Source organism: Solenopsis invicta, chromosome 16, assembly GCF_016802725.1.
Source record: "Solenopsis invicta isolate M01_SB chromosome 16, UNIL_Sinv_3.0, whole genome shotgun sequence".
Classification (NCBI taxonomy): domain Eukaryota; kingdom Metazoa; phylum Arthropoda; class Insecta; order Hymenoptera; family Formicidae; genus Solenopsis; species Solenopsis invicta.
In genome coordinates this window covers 446,556-468,845 of record NC_052679.1, presented here as the reverse complement: position 1 = coordinate 468,845, position 22,290 = coordinate 446,556, and the positions used below count along the sequence as shown (strand labels likewise).

The following is a 22,290-nucleotide window of genomic DNA, read 5'->3' as shown; positions in this document are numbered from 1 at the left end:
ATTGATTTGTATGCAAATAAACGTACTTGGAAAGCGTAGTTTGATGTTACCTATCATTATAAAGTTTAATCTTTCATCAGTAACAAATTAATTTATTACAAGCAACTTGCTGCAAAAAGTACGCTTGAAGCAATCGGTCGCTTAAATGGTATCGCTTTTGAAAGTATCAAATTTATAAATTAAAATTATTAAAAAAATATATAAGAAATTATTAACTCATTTCATTAATATGTTAAACAAAAGTATATTTAAAAATTAATAAATTAATAAATATCAATAATGGATGTCAAATAAAACTGGCTTTAATTTATTTACTATTGTCACTTATTGTTAGTTATCCATTAATGTTATTTATTGTAATAAAATATGTAGTGATTTTTAGCAATCTCGATAGATTTTATAGAAATTTACTATTTATAACAATTGCAATAAATGTAAAATATTCTACAACATTTTATGGAAATTAAAAATTCAGCATGTGGTTACATATTGTCTATTACATAAATTGACTAAAAATTAATATCAGTTTATTTGATTTTTTTCAAGTGTTATAGAGTGTGTAAAGTACACACAAAGGCACAAAATATAATTTGTTAAAAATGTTTGCGTTATATTATTTATTTTATTCCATACTTTTGTCGTCACTGACTGTTGCTTACATTAATGCAAAATACAAAACATTGATCAGGTATTATATAATTCAGACAACCGATATGCATTCAGCAACTCCTTTGTAATAAAATTTCTTTATAATAAAATTTCTCATAATTACAAAATATTTTTGGCATCATGCGGAGTAGTATTGCAGACGTACTCCCACTATTCTGGTTTTAAATGAAGACATAACGCCTGTATAACACGTCATGACGCTCTTAATGTAAATATAAAGTTGACAAGAGAGATCTTCTCTCCCATGCATCTGACCGTCTTAATTAGCGTGGAAGCTTCCAAAACAGACGTCGCGCAGGTCTGAGGCACAAAAGAAATAAAGGAAGAAAGCACAAGAGGACTGAATGCAAAGGCAGAGAAGAGAAACGGACTACCTACGGAGGATAGAAATTGTGCGAGATAAAGGTGAATTTATTTCCACGAATTCTCATTTATGTCGCGGGCGAAGGGCTCCCAGCAGTATTTCGTGTATCGAGACACTGTCATTTTTATTTTCGTTGCGCCGCGGGCGGAGAGCGCAACGAGGATCGATTCGCCGGAAGCGGTTCTCTGTCGTCTACGACGGGGGAGACAGAGCGGCGCGCGTCTTCCGCCGACGTCATTATTTCCGGCGTTATTCGAACCCGCTCTTCCTATTATTCCTCGTTTAATCGCGGGAGAGACGGATTTTTCGCGCCACACCGACTTTACAGGCGCCACGAACGAGCTTTCGCGTGATTGATATTGCGAAGGGATGTATGTTATCGTAATCGACAAAGATAGAGATAGATAGAGAAAAAAAAGGGAGAGAGAGAAAGAGACTCCGCGATTTCCGACCCGTTCGTGCGCAGCGACGGTTGCGGTGGCAATGGTGAATCGAAGATTTCAATTTCGAGACGTTGATAGAATGAATCGCGGCGCGACAGTTATATAAAAGTAATACGAAGGACGGGGACTGAAATAGCACTCGCGAAAATTAAGATTTTGATTGGAATCTGAGTTATACGAAATAAAATAATAATAGCCTTCAAGTAAATTAACAATACTCTGAAATAATAACAAGCTTTTTTTATTGGCAAAAAAATGGCAATCTTTGTTCGCTTCGCTTTTTTCATTACTCCTGTGTGCTCAAAGTAATATTGTTGATAAAAAGAATCGCGTGTATATTCGTTATATAGTATATAAAGTAATATAGAGAACAAAATATAAAATAGTTGTTACAAAAATACACATTCCAATCAAGATCCACGGTGCAAGATAATAGTGCTACCCGATTGAATCAACAATGCTCTAAAATAACGCTTTCATCGCCCGCGATAATTCCTTCGTTGCGCGCCGTAGCGAAAATATTTGTGTTTAAATGAAGTGGTTCGTTTCATTAGGCTAACCAGGTTAGTCGACGTAATAAAGCAGAGTGGATTTGTGTAATCGAGAGAACGTTTCTCCGTATCTCGAAACAGCGGTTTAGTAGAGAAGATGCAATTAAGCGCGAAGAGGCAGGCAACTCGCCTCGTTCGAGCGCGGCACGTTTTTACCTCGCGCAAACGCGAGAGGAGGAAAGAGGAAGGATCTTGGCATCACTCACGTTTTTCTTCTGTCCCTTCAGCTGCTTCGAGGATTTCCACCAAGTCAGGGCCGCCGGCGGCCTCGAGCCGGAGCTCTGACACTTCACGTCATACGTCTTCCCTGCCGATAGGATCTGGTCCTTCCCCAAAATCTCCACCTTGAGCGGCTTCACTGCAAGAATCAATTTTGGTGAATTTACTCGATATCGCCGAAACGTATAGAGGAAATATATAAAACTGGTTGGAAAAAAAGACTCGCGAGACGTGTAATTTCACTCTCTCACATGTAGCCGACTATTCTCGCAGAATTTTGAACGAAGACCTAGCGATACATGTATATTAAATATTGTAGCGAATACAAAATGAAGTTTTCGCTTAAAATTCCAATCTTGCCGAAGAATCTGTAGTCAAGAAAGTTACGTGTAATCTTAAACTTTGAAAATTGGATTAAAGCAACTTTTATTTTCTTGTCTGTTCAAATTTAAGAACATCATTAACTCTATGATTTCTCTCTCTCTCTCTCTCTCTCTCTCTCTCTATCTGTCTCAATAGTACATCTTCATTTGCTTTATATGTTGCAATAGTGCTCGCGCGCAAACTTTTTCTCTGCCCTATATCAATAATTCAATTTAATACAAAATAATTTACTGTCCGCAACAAGAAAGGCATTTCAATGACAATCACGTACAAGTCATAAGCGCGACTCCGCATGGACGCTCGCTTTTCTGATTTCCACTGCACCTCGGTCTCCACTTCCGTCTCTTTCCAGAATACGTTTTTTGCAACGTGCGGTAGCGCATAACGAAGGACGCGGTCCGGCAAACGCAAGGAAAGAAAAAAAAGGAGAAGAAGCGGAACGCGAAGAACGCGCGAAAGAAACGCCGGGATAATTAGAATTCAGTTCGCTCGCGAATTTCATGCCGAGCTCCTTTTCTGGCCAACATTCTCTGCGGAAGTTCCGACTAATAGGAAAAAAGAAAATGCAGATCGATGTCGACGACGGATAGAGGAAGGCGGACAGATCGAGAAAAAATGGAGCGGGTTGAAAGACGAACGGAGGTGAAAGGAATCGGGATGAGAGAATGGTCCGTATAATTGGTGCTCGTCATGAAAAGCTGCCGAAAACAAAGGCGGCTGAGAGAGAAACTGCGGAGCGCGAAACTCCCGATGAAGTTGGGATTTCATTTGCAAATCAAAATTCATGTCGTCAGGTGCGCAGACGGGAAGAATTCGACGAGGCTTTTAGTACTCTTCCCTAGACGAACGGAGACGTCTATCTTTCATCGCGTTTTACTTTCTCCTATATACATCACACTGCTCTTCAACTTAGTTATCTTTTCGAGTTAACTACGTTAACTCGAGAGGCTAAACTTGTGATCTCGGAGAGGCATTCACGTCCACGCATAAACCATTTCGTATTTTTAATACAAATAGAGCGCCCAATTTTAAGAGAATGCATAATTTTCACTTTAAAGAAAAATAATTTAAAGCCATTTAAAACCGCCAATTTTTAAAATGGTGATTTTATCTTATAATACAATTTAAAATTAAAATTTACTGCTAAAATAGTAAATGTTGAAAGTTTTTGTAAAAAGTGATATTTATTTTACATCTACTTTAAATCTATTTAGAGATGTGTATTCTAATAGTAATTTGACGTTGTATGCGCAAGTAATGACACCGTTCGTTCAACTCTCTCAACTATTGATTCGATTATCGTATATCCTTAAGAAATATCTACAAAAATTAATAGTACATGTCTCTCCATCATCAGATTTTCTATCCATGTAATAACAAAGAGATTATGCATATTTGTATACTCTACGCTATAAATAGATGTGATATATTGTATTTTGTTGAAATTTTTTGAAAAATGAAACTAATTTCCTTAATTCGTCTCTATTGGCGTCTCCTCTCTTGACAATTGACACGATTTTTGCGAGTCTCTCTTTGCAAATTTGTATTCCCAATCAAACGTCCTTTCACACAAATGGAAGCGCAAACCCGAAGACTCCTCCTCGGAAGCTCTAATGAGCCGCTATTATTATTCGCGCGCATGGAGTGGCTTTAATCGAGTTACGAAGCGGTTCAATAAGGCGCGCTTCGTTCCAGACGCGCGAGACGTTCGCGCGTTTATCGTGTGACTTCTGAAAGGAGAGTTCGAGGAGCAGTACCATTTTATCTGTTAGGCGCCGCGAGAATAACGACTAAGTGCGACGCTTAAGGCTCAAGAGGTTTGTAAGGATCTGCGAAGATGCTTTGATAGATCTAAAATAGAAATTAACTAAAATTTTGGAAAACAGAAAATTGACAGTAGTAAAATTGGAAAACATTAAAAAGTAAATAATTAAATGAATTTAATGTAAATGTTGTATATTTTAAGTGTAAGAAAAAACAGAGAAAGATTTCTTAATTCTGTTATTGAGTTTATGACGAAGATTAAGTAGTGATCAGTTTAAAAAAATTATTACAAAGTTAATCTTTGTGCGCCTGAAAAAAACTTTATACTTACTCTAGGGAAAAAGTTAACTAAACTCTTTTAAGATGGTTCAATCCTATTTCAGTTTTCTTAGTGACTGAAGATCAGCAAAGGAAATCGATTTATTCGTTAAAAAACAAACTTCGAATTTTATTTTGACCGAGACGATATCAAAAAGAATAAGACAATTTTCTCTAAAAAAGATAAAAAATTTAACATTAAACAGAGCTGCTTTAGGTTTAATCTGAAAAAATGGAAAAAAATTATTCTAAGCGAAGTGAATGCATTTTAGTACATTACAAATTATATAAATTGAGTTTTTGCGAGTAAAATTAAAGTCTTTGTAAAAAATAAGATAATTCAAAATATTTTTGATGTTTTCGTGTTTTACGCAATAATTAAAGTAAAATGGACAATTTCCTACTGGTAACACAAATTGAATATGTACAGTCGCAAAACTAATTGTTCAGATACAGAATATTGGGAGTTTATTTTATGCTACAAATTCACCAAATAGTATTAATTTTTTTTAGAGAAAATTTGATTAGAAGTAAAAATTCTTACCACTGATACATTTCCATCAAAAACATACTTGTGTTCAAACCAAAAGATTCACTGGCAAAAGATGTATTTAAATAATATTACAATAAAGCAGATTTTGCTTTATATCTTTATCCGATTTTTATTTAAATCTAAATAATATGTGTAAAAGATAATAAAAGTGTGGCGGAATAATATTAAATAAACAAGATAATTTTATATACGTACAATAGAACTAATTATGTGGGCACAAAAGATACTAAAAATTTTATTTTATTTTTCTTTGCTACAAATCAAAAGCATATTTTTGATCAAAATATATTATTGGGAAAGGTTTTTATTTCCAATAAAATTTTCCCTAAAAAATTATAATTATATTTAATATATGATAAATTTGTAGCATTATATAAACTTCTGTGTCCCGACAATTAGTTTCGTGACTGTACTTCGAAATAATATCAATTTCAATTTTCGTCTTAAAATAGGTCGTTGCGAAATAGCAAAAGGAGGTAAAAAGGGTCAAAGTGGAATTAGAGTGCGTGAAGGAAGGGGGTGGAAGAAAAGCGTCGTTAAGCGACTTTGTAGGTTAAAGTCGGTTGTTTCGAAAACGACTGAACATTAGAGGAGTCGCACGTCTAGGCTGGTACGCGCCGATCTCGCGAATCGCCGGCTTAAGTGAAATTTCGCCAAGACTCGCAACATGCGATTCTAAGTGATATTATTGCCATAATTTGGCAAAGCCGCCATGAGCTCATATCGTTACAGTCTCATTGGAATGAAAGGGGTGGCAAAACAAAGGGGAGAAGAACCGTTCTTTGTGGTCTATTCTCGCTCCAGTTTTAGCGAAAGCCTGTAAACGAGGCGACGATGTACGGTCCTCGCGACTCGGAAAATACAGGGAAATGTACGAGGCGTGCAGCGGAATAACACTTGCTAGGAGTCTCTGGGTAAACTAATTAATTCCGGAGGCGAAGAATCCAAGCTCGGTGGAAACAAATCACCGCCGAAGTACTAATTCTCTTACGTATTCGCAGCTAGAAGATAAGTGTGTATATTAACGATGTTTCAAGTGTATGCGAGATATGTGATTAAAAAGCACATTTTATATGCCAATTACAAATATTTTGAATTTAATTTTAATTATAATTATACAATATAATATTTTAATATTTTATATTAATTAAAGAGAAAAGCTGATAAATGCCCACTGGTCGTCTAAATCAATGCGCATCGCATTAATATTTCACATTTTTATTTAATATAAACAATATTTAATGAAAATACAAAATGAATGAGAAATGAGTAATATAGTTAAAAATTTAATAGATTACACTTGTTTTTTCCGTACTAATAATACTTTTAAAAAATCAAGTACAACTGATATTAATTTTTTATCAATTTACATGGCAGATAATAATGCAATCATGCAATTTTACACTTATTAAATTATTATTTTTATATTTTCATAAAAGATGGTTAATGACAGAATATTTTGCATACATTGTACGCACACGCACACGCACACGCACGCACGCACGCACGCACGCACGCACGCACGCACGCACGCACACACACACACACACACACGCGCGCGCGCGCGCGTGCGTCAATCAGTATCAAACGGGAGATATAAATTAAAAAAATGATTTAAGTAATACGCATTCGATAACTCTCTTCTATGTAAATCGCAAATAAAATTTTATTTATTAAGTAGAAATGTATTCAATGCTATCTAAAAAATAATATCGTCGTCTCTAAAATTTTATTCTTCAAATTACTAATAAAAAAACTCTCTTTGAATTGTTTATTTTCAAAATGATATAAAAATGAAGTTTTTCAACGATTAATGAAGAATATAACACTGTCAACCTGAAAAGGGATTCCCGCGTTCACGCCACAGCATTAAGGGAACAATTCGCGTTAGAAAGGAGAATTATTAGCTCCCCGCGGATTGAGTTATCAAGGCACCAAGAGTAACATTTCTGAAGTTCACTCGTCTCCGGAGTGAGCTAAACCCTTCTTCCGCAGCACTGCCAGCGAGAAAGCACTTTCGAGAGTCGTTACACCGTTTGCGACTCCGCGAATTCGCAAACGTCCTCGTTTTGTCGCTAAAATCTGCTCGGAGCTCGCTCGGTTTCGTTACGAAACTATTTTGTATCGCAAGCTTGAGAACATCCGTTCGACGGATAGAGTACGTAAACTGAGTGGATCCGACTTAGCCTGATAGAGAACACTAACAGATAGTTAAATTGCAAATTACGCATTTACGCTTTGTTTCCTGTTGTATTTTCAGATGCTATTTGCTTGACATAAAAACCAGAACGATACTTCTTAGTAAATTTAATTCTGTAATCTTTTCGTTCGTGAACAGAAAAAATAGTTTGGCAATAGGTACCAAATATTGAATAAAATAATGTTACTAAATATTAATATATCCAAAAATAATTTTACTTTTTAAATATTTAGTACAGTATAACCAAATTTAATAATTTATTGAATATTTAAAAAAGTAAAATTATTTTTGATTATATTAACTAAATATTGAATTGGCATTATTTCACTCAACATTTGATAGTTGTGATCAAATTCTTTTTTCAGTGTGCAATTTTTGAATTTACACCATTGCATAACTCGATGTCTATTAAAATTTTAACCCGCGTGAAATCAATTGTAAAATGTAATTTCTTATTTACAATGTGCTGTTCTAATCTTTAATTTTATAATTTTACTAAAATTTTTTTTATTTTTCCTTATAAGCAATTCCGCAATTACATATCATTTAAAATTTCCGGAAAAACAAAGAAAGATCAACTGTGTGTTTCTTTACATACTCATTTCTTTTCATTTTTTTTTTATTGTTTATAATGCTATTGTAAAAACTGTAATTCATGATGTATAAATATTACGAGTCATTTCTTAAGCGAGAAAAATAACGACGATACGGTCAGCAAGAGCTACATTAATTATGAATTTCTTTTGATGTCTAGCTTATTAGGTCGTTACTAGCAGACACGTAAACGTTTGACTATGAGGAAATGCATCTACTACTTTCGTTAATGTTCGTAGCTATAAAAGACTAATGAGCCTCGCGCGCGCAAAGTTTGCGCTCGCGGAGGTGGCTTCATTAATTTTCTTACTAATTAACGAAGGACACCGATCGAGGGAGGAGCAACGAAGGGGATTTTTGCCGAATGGAATTTCTGTGTCGGCGGAATGCGCCGGGAGAAGGCCGGGGATTCTTCGACTTGTTACCTAACTTGATTATTCTTCTCGAACTCGTGCAAGCTACGTTCGAAATCAAACGCCTCTGTAGAATGAGTCATTAAAAGTTGAACAAGTTCGCGAGACGATCGTCTCGCCTCTGCTCCCGTCTCGATGTGCCGATTTGCAACCTCGTTGTGAAAGAAAATACACAGTGATTTAAAGCGATCGTCATACATGAAACGCGCTAACGGTGCTGTTGTTGCCGCGATGACAACATGCTTTCTCGTAGCGGTTTTTAAGCTTCTCAAGTTAGCGGCGCACAAACAATAATTGTATTAGTTTAGCAATATTCATCAGCTTAATTCTTTCAATTATATAAATTTATTCAAAACTGTATTAATTCATTTATCCTTTGAATTCGTTTATGCTCTGTGTTTACAACGACTTCAAAACATTAAATTCGCGCAAATGGTTTCAATAAATCTTTTAACTCTTTCTAAATGGACCTTGTATAATTTTGTCGTAGTGTTTCGTATGCGTTTCATGTATTATTTTGATCGATTCTGCTGATGACTAAAAGAATTGGTAACAATATTACGAGATTCTGCTAATCTCACAAGAAAATACATCATCGCAAGATAAACGGCGACTTCTGAGAATAGACAAGGCTACATTAATAAAAATAATAAAATTTATAGCGGTGTATGCACGTGTGCCGTTTCAGGAAAAATATACAATATTTTCCCTCGGACGAGTTCTGTTAAGAACCCTCCGCACTTTCAATCCGCGTACATCGTCCATCACCTGTTGGAAAGCAACACGAAATTGTAAATTATCGAATCCATCGATAAGGTCTCTCTTTCCATAAATATCTGAATTTAACTCGCACTCGATATTAATTAAACGAAGCAAGCAAGCAATTGAAAATCTAGTATAATTGTAAAAGAAAGGATGAACACGCGTGTTTCGTAATTACCATTTATAAACTAGCGGCCATTAAAAGGTCGTAATTTGCGGAGCGTGGGTATCGAATAACCTGTGCAACTCCCGTTTCTACAAATAAGCTTTTAAGCGTTCGTTACGAATCTGATTTGTAACTGCGTAACTTCGGCTTAGCGAACGTACGAGCCATACAGGCCGGTATCGTATTCTATTTCCAATTTCGCCATTTCCATTACGCGGAGCTATCGAATAATTATTAACGACGACGCTCCGCCCGCGAAACGTTCGCATATACACGACGGGCTTTACTTCAGGACACTGGTCCCGGCGGTGGCATGAAAAATTAATGGGATACACCGTGCGATTCCGAGTGCAATCCACTTTCCCTCCACTCGAACGCCGTCGAGTGTCCGTCGACCTCATATTGTCGAGTGTTGCGAAAATCGTTTTCGCAAGTCGATCGACTTCCAACCGACCCTCTGATGACTCGTTAAACCTTCATGCGATCGTACAGGTAATGGGATCGGGGTTATGCAGATGCGATTATGCAGACAGCCGCTCCTCGTGCACTCCCAATTAGCAAGGGATCGCGACGCTGCAAAGTTGCAAAATAAATTTCAACGTACGATCTCTGATCGAGAAAACGAAGCATTCACCGGAATCAAGCCGAATGTCACGTTGAAAATGTTTTGAAAGTGAAACGAAATTCGATTACATTTGATTACATTCAATTTACATTCGATTTAAACCACCAATCTTACGGCGGCATTTAATGATTTTTCGACAATAATACAGTGTGTATTTTCCGCAGTAAGATTTATCATGCATTTTTACGATATTCGACAAAAATTACTGTTACTTTGGGTAACATGTAGAGGAGAATTGCTGAATACGTACGCACTTAATATTATTATGTTATTTTTTATTATATTTCTCATTTAGCATATTGATTTGTACGCAAATGCAAACTGTAACTTGATTCTTCAGGTATCTATTACTACAATGTGTGTGTGTGTGTGTGTGTGTGTGTGTGTGTGTGTGTGTGTGTGTTTAATATTTCACCAATAACAAATTAATTTATTATAAACTGTTAAGTAGCGCACACATACAGCGCACACGCATACATACACGCGCGCGCGCACGCACGCACACACACACACACACACACACACACACACACACACACACACACACACACACACCACGTCGTGCACGACAAAGCGTACCGACACATAATTATGAAAATTTCCGAACTCGCCGAATTGAAATGGACCGCGGTTGCCTATGGGACATCTTGCACGACGCCGCGGCGTCGCGGCTTTGAAGACGCGGAACCGCGTGCCATCAGGAAACAATTATCCTGTCGAACGCGGGTTGAAATCGCAAAGATCTTGAGCCGGAAACGGCGATAGCTGAAGCGATATCGGTGACCAGCATCGAAGCCTATTCTTTGGTCGACGATTGATCTAATCGCTTTACGCGAATTCGTCGCGGTCACAAAAAATTAAGGATCTAAGCGGCCAATCCGGACAAGGGCGTGAATCGCCACCGCGAATCCGGACGAGCGCGCGAAGACCTCTGTGGATATATATTCGGTGGACGAAACCCTGAAGGCCTCTTTTGCCTGTCCCAGCAGCCCGAGTGCGTAAATCGAAGAAGTATCGGACGAGTGCGCGAAGTCGAGCCCTTTCCCAAGGCAAACCAGGAGTCGAGACTCAAGGTAGCGGTTCCCAGGCGACGGTTCTTAAACCCAGGATCGTTACCCCTAGGCGCGTCGAGACTCCCGAGTCGCCCGAGACACGCGTTAATGTTTGAAAAGAACGAGAGTCCAAGCCGCGAACTCGGCGAAATAAAAACGCGTGTGAACGGTACATTGTACTTGAAATAAACTATCCAAACTACAGTGAGGAAAATTAAGTTCTTTTCTCCTGCAAGACATAAACTTTTTTACAACATACATTAAGCAACTAGTTGCTTAAATTGTACTTATGGGTCTCCTAAATCATATCGTCTTTGAAAGTATTGAATTTATAAATTAAAATAAATTAAAATGTAAGAAATTATTAACTTAATACTTATTTTGTCAATAATTTGTGTCGAAAAAAGAATAAAATATTTAATAATTAATAAATAACAATAACGAAAAGATAAAAAAATTTATTTTTGCAATTGACATATTTATCAATTATTATATTAATTATTAGTTTTATTACTACTTATCAGTCTACATTAATATCATTTATTATAATAAAATTTGAAGTGGTACAATTTAAGAAATTTGATAGATATTTTTTAAAATGTTAAAAAATTTGATCTTTTTACTAATTGCAAATATGTATATACTTTAATACAAAATATTGTACAATATATTAAATAAATGCAAATTGAAAGAATGTCCAAGTGTAAGATCACTTGTATCATAGAATAAACTTTTTTATGAAAATATAATAAAAATTTAAAATAAAATTACATAATTATATTATTACCAACTAAATGGATCAAAAGTTAACATTAGTATCATTTTATGAAGTGTTGTTGGTCCACACAAAACAAAATAGAGTGTGTAAAATTTTCTATACTACTCATTTCTCATTTATTATGTATTTTTGCTAAATGTTGCTTATATTAAATAAAAATATAAATAAAATATTGATAAGATACAATTTAGGCGGCTGGCATGCGTTCGGCAACTCTTCTCGTAATAATTTTGATAGTATTGGAGAAAATAATAGATTGAAAGTGTGGTATATGGTTTCTAAACTATAAAATCCATCTATTATTCTCATTATTTTCATTTAAAACCGTGTATAATTGGATTATTTAAAATTTAAAATTTCAAGTTTAAAAAATTATTTCATACTATATCTTTTACTTTGTACAATTTGTTCGTGTAATTCTAGAACGCACACCTGAAATAATGATCAATCGATAACAATCCACTTGTTAGAGAATTTCAATATTAAAATGTACGGCATTATTAATAATTCTCATTAACATACTTTGGATAATTATCGATGGCATCGAGTAAAGAAAAAAAAGCAAAATGTCTGATAAGAAGTATACTTCCAATGCGGAAGATAAAAGTATCTTTCTTTTTAGTCAAAGCGATCGAGCATGTTCAAAATATTTCACAATCGATACCACGCGATTCTGTTCCGCACTCGAGCTTTTTACGTCACACGCAAGTAGCGTCTAAGGCAATTTACGGCAAATCTTCTGCGTCGGATTTCCGTATCCTCCGGCTTGAACTGGCAGCTTCCGGCGATTTAATTTAAACTTGTTTGTTTGACGCCTAAGTTTCTTGTCGGATGAATCTCGGCCGTGCCGATGAGCCCCTGTGCTGCTTATACAATCATGAATATTAATTTTCCATCCTCGTGACTGCCATCGAGAAATGACGCAGAAGAAGAAGGGGTATATATGCGACAGAATTTCAAAATATGTGAAAAAATATAAAGCAGCTGTTCCGATCATCAAGGTTACAAAGAAAAGAAAAAGAATAGGTTACTATCAAATACATTTAAGAATTGTTGCACCATTATTCGTGGTATGTACTGCAATATTAATAATAATTTATTATATTTTAATTGTGAAACTAGCAGACAATTTTATTACGCATGGAATAGACAATTTCATATGATTATAATAAAATATTAAATAATTTAAAAATTACTTTGCCAAATCGCAATTTCAACTGCAATAAAATAAAATAAAATCCTTTCGAAATTGCACAGACTAATAATTTATAAAGCATTAAATATTCCAAAAAACGTATTACCAAATTATTTTAATATGTCTATGCACGGGATGAGCAATGAATAATTCACTGTCCAACAATTTTAAATTTTTAACTATAAGAGCGATATCACATATGAATAGCTGCAATCTGTTTGTGTTTGAGCCACCGTCCATTTTCAATCGTCAAATCCGACAGGAATTATTTCGCGCCGATCAATTAAAATGACCCTCCGGTCCTTTGACGAACTGTCGATGGTCAATTAGTCGATGAGAAAATTGAAGGATTTTTCATTTCGTGCGTCGTTCGATTTTTTTTTAAATCCATTTTTGCGAAACGCGGTAGAGTCTGGCGAAATCTGATAAGCCAGGTACGCGCTATCAGATACTCGCGTACGTTCGCGGCATTGCCGAATGGAAACGTAACACTCGAATCGTATTTTTTTTCAATAACCGGGTTAAACCGCCATCCCTTTTACACAACGTTCTTAATTTTTAATATTAGAATTTTTAATATCTTAGTGATTGCTACACTAAGAGAAAAATATTTAAAAATTTATTTGTGGAATGCAATATTTATCCATTTTCGCTTCAATGTTGGACAACTCAGTAAAAAAAATCGTACAACGCTCAACAAATACACAAATTAAAGGTAAAGATTCGCGATTTCGAATACTGTAAACCACATTTGTGTATCATTTTTATTTCACGCCGTGATGCTTTACAAAGTATGTAAAAAATGTTAAGATTTGAAGCATCCCTATTTAAATCCGCGTAACTTTGTAAACAATCTGTAAATCGTTTAATAAATTATCAATCTTAAAACAAGAAATTTCAAGCTTTAAAATGCTTTTTTGAACATTTTTTATGATCATTTTTTAACTCTCTTAAATTTCCCTTATTCTTGGAAGCCATAATAGGGGATGCTTTAATTTTGCTGTCGAGCGTATTATTACGATTGAGAATCAATGTAAAATTTGAGCATAATTTTTTTATTGTTTCCAAAGTTTAATTTTTTATTTGTTTTTAATTCTTATGTAAAATCATGTTTTGTGGTACATTTATTATATTTCCATAATTCATTGAAGCCATTAGAAAGATAAATTTTCCATTGTTTTCTTCTTGAAGCGACCAAATTTTTTGTTGTTAATTAGAAAAAAAAACATTCAGTTTTAAAATTTCAATAACTTTTAGCAAGTATTACAGAGCCAAAACATCCTTAAAAAATAAAAAAATGTGCATAATATTAGTATTATAGATAAATAATATTAATATCTTTAGAACAAAATTTTCGAGCTGATGCGCAATACGCGTAGACGTGTAAAAGCGTGAGCTTAAACATCCACTTTCACCACATCCACCGAAAGCCACAGCAAACGGCTTTCACGTGTAATTATAAAAACGTATTACAATCTCGCAGGCAAAAGAACTTTTCATTACGACTCCTCTACGCATCGAAATAATTGCAAACGAATTATTCGCCCGTGGTCGATCTTGCGACCAAAGGAAATCGCTCGAATCGCAATTCTCCCCAGTTACCACCGTTGTTTCCGGGTTAGAGGAAAATGGAGGAAGCGAGGAGGGATACGTATATTTCCTTTCTACCTCTGTTTTTCATGGAGATTAATCGAACGCTGTCGCGACCGCGGCATGTTACCGGGCGCCATGCGATTCGTCGCGTTTCGAAGCGATTCCGGAAGTGGCGTTATTAATGACATCGTGGGGTTGATTGCTTTTCGACGGAAGGGTACGAAACCCTGTCGCTACCGCTGTCCCCTCGACCCCTTCTCGTCGAAATTCCCACTGCCATCCACCTCCCCTTGTAATCGATGAAAAATGTTTCAATTTCGTCTCGTCGAGAGTCCGCTTTCATTTTCGAACCGAGCAAAAAAAAAAGATCCCAGCCGGACAAATCGGATCACGCGCCGGTTAAATATTCGCTCTGCCCTCTTTCGCAGCGAGAAAATATTGATATCGATACACATGGGATGCGGAAGAAGAGTGGAGGGAAACAGGAATCGAAAGTATCGTGCAGCGTCGAAATTGACGGTCTTTTGCATATTCATAACGCGGGTAACTTGTTCCGCGGCTATTCGAGAAATTCGAGACATTCCCCAGGAAAATATTCGGTACCGCTTTTTTTACGTAATAGCCGGTCGTGCAAGCGAGTGATTCGCAGTCGTTATTTTACAGGCGAATAAAGAGTCTCTGACACGTGAAAACCGCAGTTTTCTTTTGTGCCATGTAAACCGCGTTCGAATAAAGCTTTGATGCGCGAAACAGAAATTTTAGTATTTTATGTGACGGAGGTGGAGAAAGCTGCGTCATCATGGATTGCTGCATAAGGATACTTATTTTTACATGGATAGAAAATTTTTGCTAGATGACCACAAAAGATTTTTGCTTGTTTAGTAATTTTACCTTCCATACGATTAAACATTGTAAAAAATTTTAATATTCTATCAATAATTTTGTACGTTATTTGAATAAAATTAATCGATACTCAATAGTGCGACAAGCCATCCAGGACTGTATTCGGTCATTAATATCATTTTAATTTTAATTCTTCAGCAAAACATTTTTTTAATTTCAAAATATTAGCAATCCTTTATTTTAGATACGTCTGTTTAGTCGGATCGAGAACTTCGTAGTACTTATTTTTTAAAATCAAAAATCTATTGGGAGAAAAAGAGGGTCGTAGTTACACAGTGGCTCACAATGAATATTTTGATAAAGAATATTAAGAGGCTTTCTACACGAAAAAAAACGATTTTACTATAAAATATCTAAAAATATAGCAAGCAATGTAGCTACAAATCTGAAAATAATTTCATTAGATCATTAAAATAATTATAATGGACGTTCAAGCATGATGTGTAATACTGTAAAAAGTTTTGACATTCTAACAATCAGTTTGAATGTTCTATATAATTATTTTGACGATCTACTTAACAAAATTATTTTCAAATTTGTATCTAATTAAATTCTTAGGTACTTTAGCAAAATCATTTTTTCTATATACAGACTGCAAAAATATCTGATAATTTAGTAATAATTGATAACCTTGCGATTCCTTCACCATTTTAGTTAAGTTTCTAGATGGACACTTTAAATAATATCAAAATCAAATATTTTCTAACTGATATTCATTGCAATCTGTATATGAAAATATTATATATATATATATATATATATATATATATATATATATATATTGAATTAATATATACATATTATTATTTTATATTAAACTTTTTGTGCACAGGAATAATTAGGCTGTTCTCATGGTATAACACACAAATCTTGTTGCATGAAATCATAATCTTTTATCAAACATTTTAGCAAAAATATTTTTCTATATACAAGGAGTCTTTTCCTAAATAATAAAAAAAAATTTCATAAAAACATCAAAACTATTTTGTCATGCTTAAATCGTAAAACTTTGTTGATAAGTGAAAAAACAAATTTTAGAATTTTAAATTTTAATTTATCATTTTTCTTGCGTTTATGTTTACCTGTATTTTTTCGACTTTGTAGATAAAAAAAAGCAACGTCTACAGCCTGATTAGGCCTGTGTGTCTCACAAAAAATTCATTCCAGAGGAGAGCAAAGGTCGACGCTGCATCGTGCCGCGTCGCGTGCAATTAACGTTAATTGGAATGAGCGCACTCACTGTTAAGCTCTATGACGACGGTGGTGGTGGGTGGCGGCGCTAATTGAGTGTTATTCGCTCGGCAGGACAGCTTGGCGTGATGATGCCTCCTCGTGAGAGCTTTCACAGTCACGTTGCTGATGGTTACGACGTTGGTCTCTCCTCCCGGCCCCGGCGTCTCTCGAACCTCCGTAGACGCATGGATGTTCTGCGATTCGAGATACCACGAGACTTGCGGTCTAGGTTTACCTGTACAGATAAAATGAGACATTCTGATTAGAGAACTACAGTCGAATAAATGCGTAATACGTTGAAATTGAAATTGCAGATCATCTAAGATTTAATTACTTGAAATTTAATAACAAGATACTGAATTATAGCGAGCGTAATTAACATTATGCATGAAACATGTGCAAGAATTGCAAAAAAGATATTATAAGTAACAATATACTACTCTATTAATTTTATTTATATCATATTTTAATTTTAATTAAAATTAAAATATGATATAAATAAAATTAGTAGAGTAGTATATTGTTAAAACTTTGCAGTTTTTCCTTAAATAAAATTTAATATAATTTATTATATTCCTTAAAATGTAACATAACACTGTTTTAGCGACACTTAGGCTTACCATCCTTTAAAGATTAATAAAATTAATAAACAAAACTGAATTTTATATTGAATACAATTTCCAAAAGTTCAAACAAGATGATACCTAAATAAATAAAAAAAAAAAGTAAATATCCTGCAAAAAAAAACTCTAGGATGTATACTGAACTCCAAATATTTCCTATTCCTATTAAAATTTATGTAAATTATTTTAAATTATTCGATAACACGCAAAATATTTTAAAATTACTCTTCTTACAAATATTGAGTGAGAACATTTAAAACAAAGTTGAATATATCCCGCCTACTAGTGTGTCAAAGAAAAGATTACGAATCCGTTCAGAAATCTGTCAAGACCTCTTCAAATCCTCTATAAAACTTTAATTAACACAAGCACGTCATGTTCTAACTGTAACGTGTCAATAGGTTCAGAGCTGAAAATGATCTAAATCGTATGGATACTGACAGTAGGGACATCTGGCATTACTCCTCTGCCAATAAAAGTCGACATCGGAGTAATTCGAATGGCACGTCTCAAGAGCAGCAAGGTGGCTGTCACCGTCAATCACAACGACGAACGAGACTCATTCGGCCGAAACAAGGACACGGAGATACTCCATTTCGTCTCCCATTCTCGAGAGACCGCTACCTGTGGCTCACCGCCGCCGACTGTTACAGCTAATTATGACGAAAGGGAATCTCGAAAGTGCGCGCCACTGAGGTAAATCCACACCCAAGGATGTAGCGAAGGCGCCGCACGTCACTGGTTTACTTCTGGTTAATTAGCAAGGTATACTTGTCCAGGAATGTTGATAAGGAAGTTGGTAAACTATCAAAGACGTAGAGAATTGTCTGCCACGAGAGAATACCTGCAAATGGCCAGTACCGACGATATCTTTCTTCATTATTCAAGATAAATTTCTAGTTTTATATAGGGGAGAATTGCTGAATATGCGTCGTCTAAACGAATGTATCTCATTGATATCTAATATTTGGACTTGAAATGAGCAGCATTTAATGATAAAAATATGAAACAATAAAGAAATAATATAAACAAAAATTTAACAAATTACATTTCATTTTCTGCATGCTAACATTTAAAAAAATTAAACAACCAATGTTAATTTTATATCAATTTACATAGTTTATAATGTAATTACGTAATATTGTACTAAACTTTAAAATTTTCATAAAAGAAGATTAATTATAAAATATTTCATATTCATTGCACACACGTATTTACAATTATTAAAAAAGATTAAGTAAGCTAATAAAAAAATCTACTAAGTTTCGTAAATCGTACCACCACAGATTTTGTTATAATAAATAATATTAATATGTACAACTAATAAATGGTAATAGTAAAACAAATGGATATGAATAAAAATACGTCACTTACAAAAATAAATTCGAGTTTGTTTTATTTCGATATCTTCACCTTTTCATTATTATTATTTATAAAAATTATTAAATATTTGTCCTATTTTTGATAAATTATTAATACAATCAAAAAAGTATAAAATATTTCTATAAAATTTTTCTCTAACAAAACTTTTTTCTACTCGTATAAACATTTTTAAATTATCATGTCATTATTTTTGCAAAACATAATTGTTAAGTTTCAAGCAAGCTTTTCTTATTAATAATAAATTTTAACTTTTGGTTTTAGAAATACACTTTTAAGAGAGCTTAATTTAAAAATGTCTAAGGTAAATAGAAGCCTGCAAAATTTTAGAATACTAATTATAAATAACATTCTTGTTTCGATTTCGAAGACGCCATGTAGCAAATAGTACTATTGGCCCAGCAAACAACGGCATGTCCTATTGAACGCTGTCCAGTATTAACAGATACCCACTGCCTAATCAACAGTTATTCTAGATGAACCATCTGTCTATCTAGCTCAGAGAGAGGGGAAAGGGAAGAGACACAAGCTGTCTATCCTAGCTGTCTACATGGATATCTATCCAATCAAAGTCCGTACATCACATATACATCTTGTCGAAAGCCCTGATCATTGATATTGATAGTTAGAACGTAATAATTAGGAGTACTATTTGCCTAGTTAAAGCTCTACATTAATAATCTGAAGACTGACATTTGCGCAACTAATGTCTGGTGTACAATGTCAAAATTTGTTTTGCGTTTGATGAATAATTTTCTTAATTTTCCTCATTTTTTACATTTTGTGATAAAATCATTCTAATATGTGTATTTCTTTTTTAGCTAAGTTAATTGAGAAAAATAAATAAAAAACGTTTGCAATTAAATTTTCTCGATTTAATCATCAAAAGTGTAACCAGAAAAAGATGATAATCTCATTTTTATTAGATTTCAAAAAATATTTTTATTAAGAAAAATTCAATTTGAAATTTATTTAATACGTCATTTATTACGCCATGCTCTTGTTTTAATATTCATTTCGTTAAAATATTATTTCTTATTTATTGAAAAAGATTATTTCTAATTAGACTTTTTTTTCTGTGTATAGGAAATTAACACGCATGTAAAAAAAATCAATATAATTAAAAATTCATTTACTTTGGACCAAAAACATAAAATTGTTATTTGCGTCACACCAAGAATTTGTATTTGTATACGATGCAGAGTGCCTGATGCAGTTTATTCTCCGTCTACCTGCAGCGCTAGAACAACTGCAAATGTTTGCCCTCTCACTGTTCTTAATGCACGGGTGACACGGATTTGCGTATTTTGTGAGACAAGCTTTACAGTAGCATAGAATAGTTGAAGCTTAAAATAATTTATCAAATGCAGATTATGAATGAGCATAACAAACGAATGGAAGTACGGAAAGAAACAAACAGGTAATTCTACACGCGCGTTACGGCGGAATACGTATTATCTACAATCGCGTTAATTTCTCGTACACAATGCGCTGAAATCGCATTAATTTCCACGGACTACACGTTCATTAAACAATAACCAGGAAATGAACAGACTCCCCGTCGCGAGATCGAAGCTACTCTGCGCGTTCAGGAAACACGTCTGCTAGAGATGACCTCAGGAAAGGGCTCTAATAAGCAGCACATATGAGATATCAAAAAGATATAAAAAAGAACGATCACAAAACATATCCCAACTTAAATATTTAATATAAGCATTTAATATAAAGCATCAACTTGTAATTTTTCTCCGCATAAACTTTTATCCTATTTATTGAAAATTTTTCACTATTACATGAATTACGATCTGTAGATAATACATAATTTATTAATTTAGCAAAATATTAAATGTGCTGCTAAAAAAACCCACCAAAATTTCATTTGTAGTGAAAAGGACTTTGAAAGGACGGAGCAATTTCAATTCGAATTTAAAAGCACCGACGTAATATAATGTGCTCAACGAGTTTTGCTTCAAAGAAATTATTATCGTCATTCATATTCGCGGATAATATCGCACGCTTTCGCGACTTCCTGTCGCGACGGTGCGACGTTTCCGCATTATCTCCCCGCGAGATAACCTCGTCTCAAAAAGAGGGCGATAATAAGCGTTCATTAAGTCCTACACTATAATTAATTCCGCCATCGAGACCAACGCTCCTATTGTTCCCCACGGAATAATTTCCTGCCGTCCCGCAGGATACAAATATATCCTGTCGGTGGTACCACGGAGGGCTTTTCCCCATCCGTTTCCTTGCGTTTCCCAGCAAACTCGCTGCAGAGAGGACTTTACAGATATAATGTATGAAACATGGTGTACAGTGCGACCATAAATTCTTTCTCGAGAAGGAGAATATCGAAATGCTAATGAATAAGTTATTGCAAACTGAAATCTCCTCGCGAATAAAGCTTTGAGCTATCCAAATAAATCTTTGTAAACACTCAGTGTAAAAAAATTTTATTTTAAATGTTATATTTTTTGCTACCCAAGTGAAAATGAAATACCGATGAGATGCCGATTCAATACTGATTTATTGGATACTGCGTGGTACTAGATATCAATAGTGGGGTAATACTAGTGGAATACTAGAATAATAACAATGGACCAAAACTTAAAATATAATATTATAGTGTTACAAACAATATCATAACAGTACCAAAAATCAATATCGATTCTCTATAGAGTGTCTGTAAACTCTATCCTCGCCTACGCAGCACAGAATATTCCAACAATGTTGCAGCAATATTTTCAGTGTTTTTGCAATATTACTGAAATATTGCAATATTGCTGCAATATTGTTGAAATGTTCTGTACTCTGTGGACACATCCTATATTTCAGAAAAGGTTTAAAATTATAAAAAATACGTGTCCGATCATTTCGAGGGGTTAAGAAAGTTTGGAGTAGAGCAAGTTTTCATCATTTTTAATCAATGCCGAAATGTAAAGAAATAGACTTTATAAATTCTTCATATATTACAACGGTGCTATCGATACTGCTTCTTAATATTATAACACTAATACTAGATTAAAAATTGATTCTCAATATCGCATCGGTTCATGTAAAAATCTTGAAAGCTTGTTTTAAGATGAGGGAAAAAGTATCAATCCTCACGTGGATGCATTAATTATAATGCACCACATGCTATTTTTGTTCTTACAAGAGAGAGAGAGAGAGAGAGAGAGAAGAGAGAAAGAAAGAGAGAATGACCGCATGTTTCTCTGATGGCGCGATTCCATTCCGTATTTCACGTTAATAGGAAATAATCTTTCAATTTCAATACAGATTTAGTACCAAAAATTTATCAGTATACTAGTTCAGTATTGACGCTCAATATATTTTTTTTTGTCAATTTCAACACAAATATGATACTGAAAATTTACCGACAGTCTATTATAGACCTAATAACAAAATTCTGTAACTTTCAACAACAGTTCGTTACATTATTATTGCGCAGCTTTTTTACTATAATATCTACATTAAAACAAAGTCTAGTAATAATACTATTATAGGT

At 34.3% G+C, this 22,290-nt stretch overlaps 1 protein-coding gene across 5 annotated transcripts in view; it reads right to left on the bottom strand.

The window, feature by feature from the left end:
• LOC105196108 (nephrin) overlaps nucleotides 1-22,290 on the bottom strand; it is a 301,908-nt gene that overhangs the window by 113,717 nt on the left and 165,901 nt on the right. For all 5 annotated transcript variants that reach the window (XM_026131964.2, XM_039459216.1, XM_026131965.2 and 2 more), the window contains 2 exons: nucleotides 16,787-17,014; nucleotides 2,234-2,385 (listed from right to left, as the gene is read on the bottom strand). In XM_026131964.2, coding sequence (XP_025987749.1) covers nucleotides 2,234-2,385; nucleotides 16,787-17,014 — 380 coding nt within the window. The remainder of the gene's footprint in view (nucleotides 1-2,233; nucleotides 2,386-16,786; nucleotides 17,015-22,290) is intronic.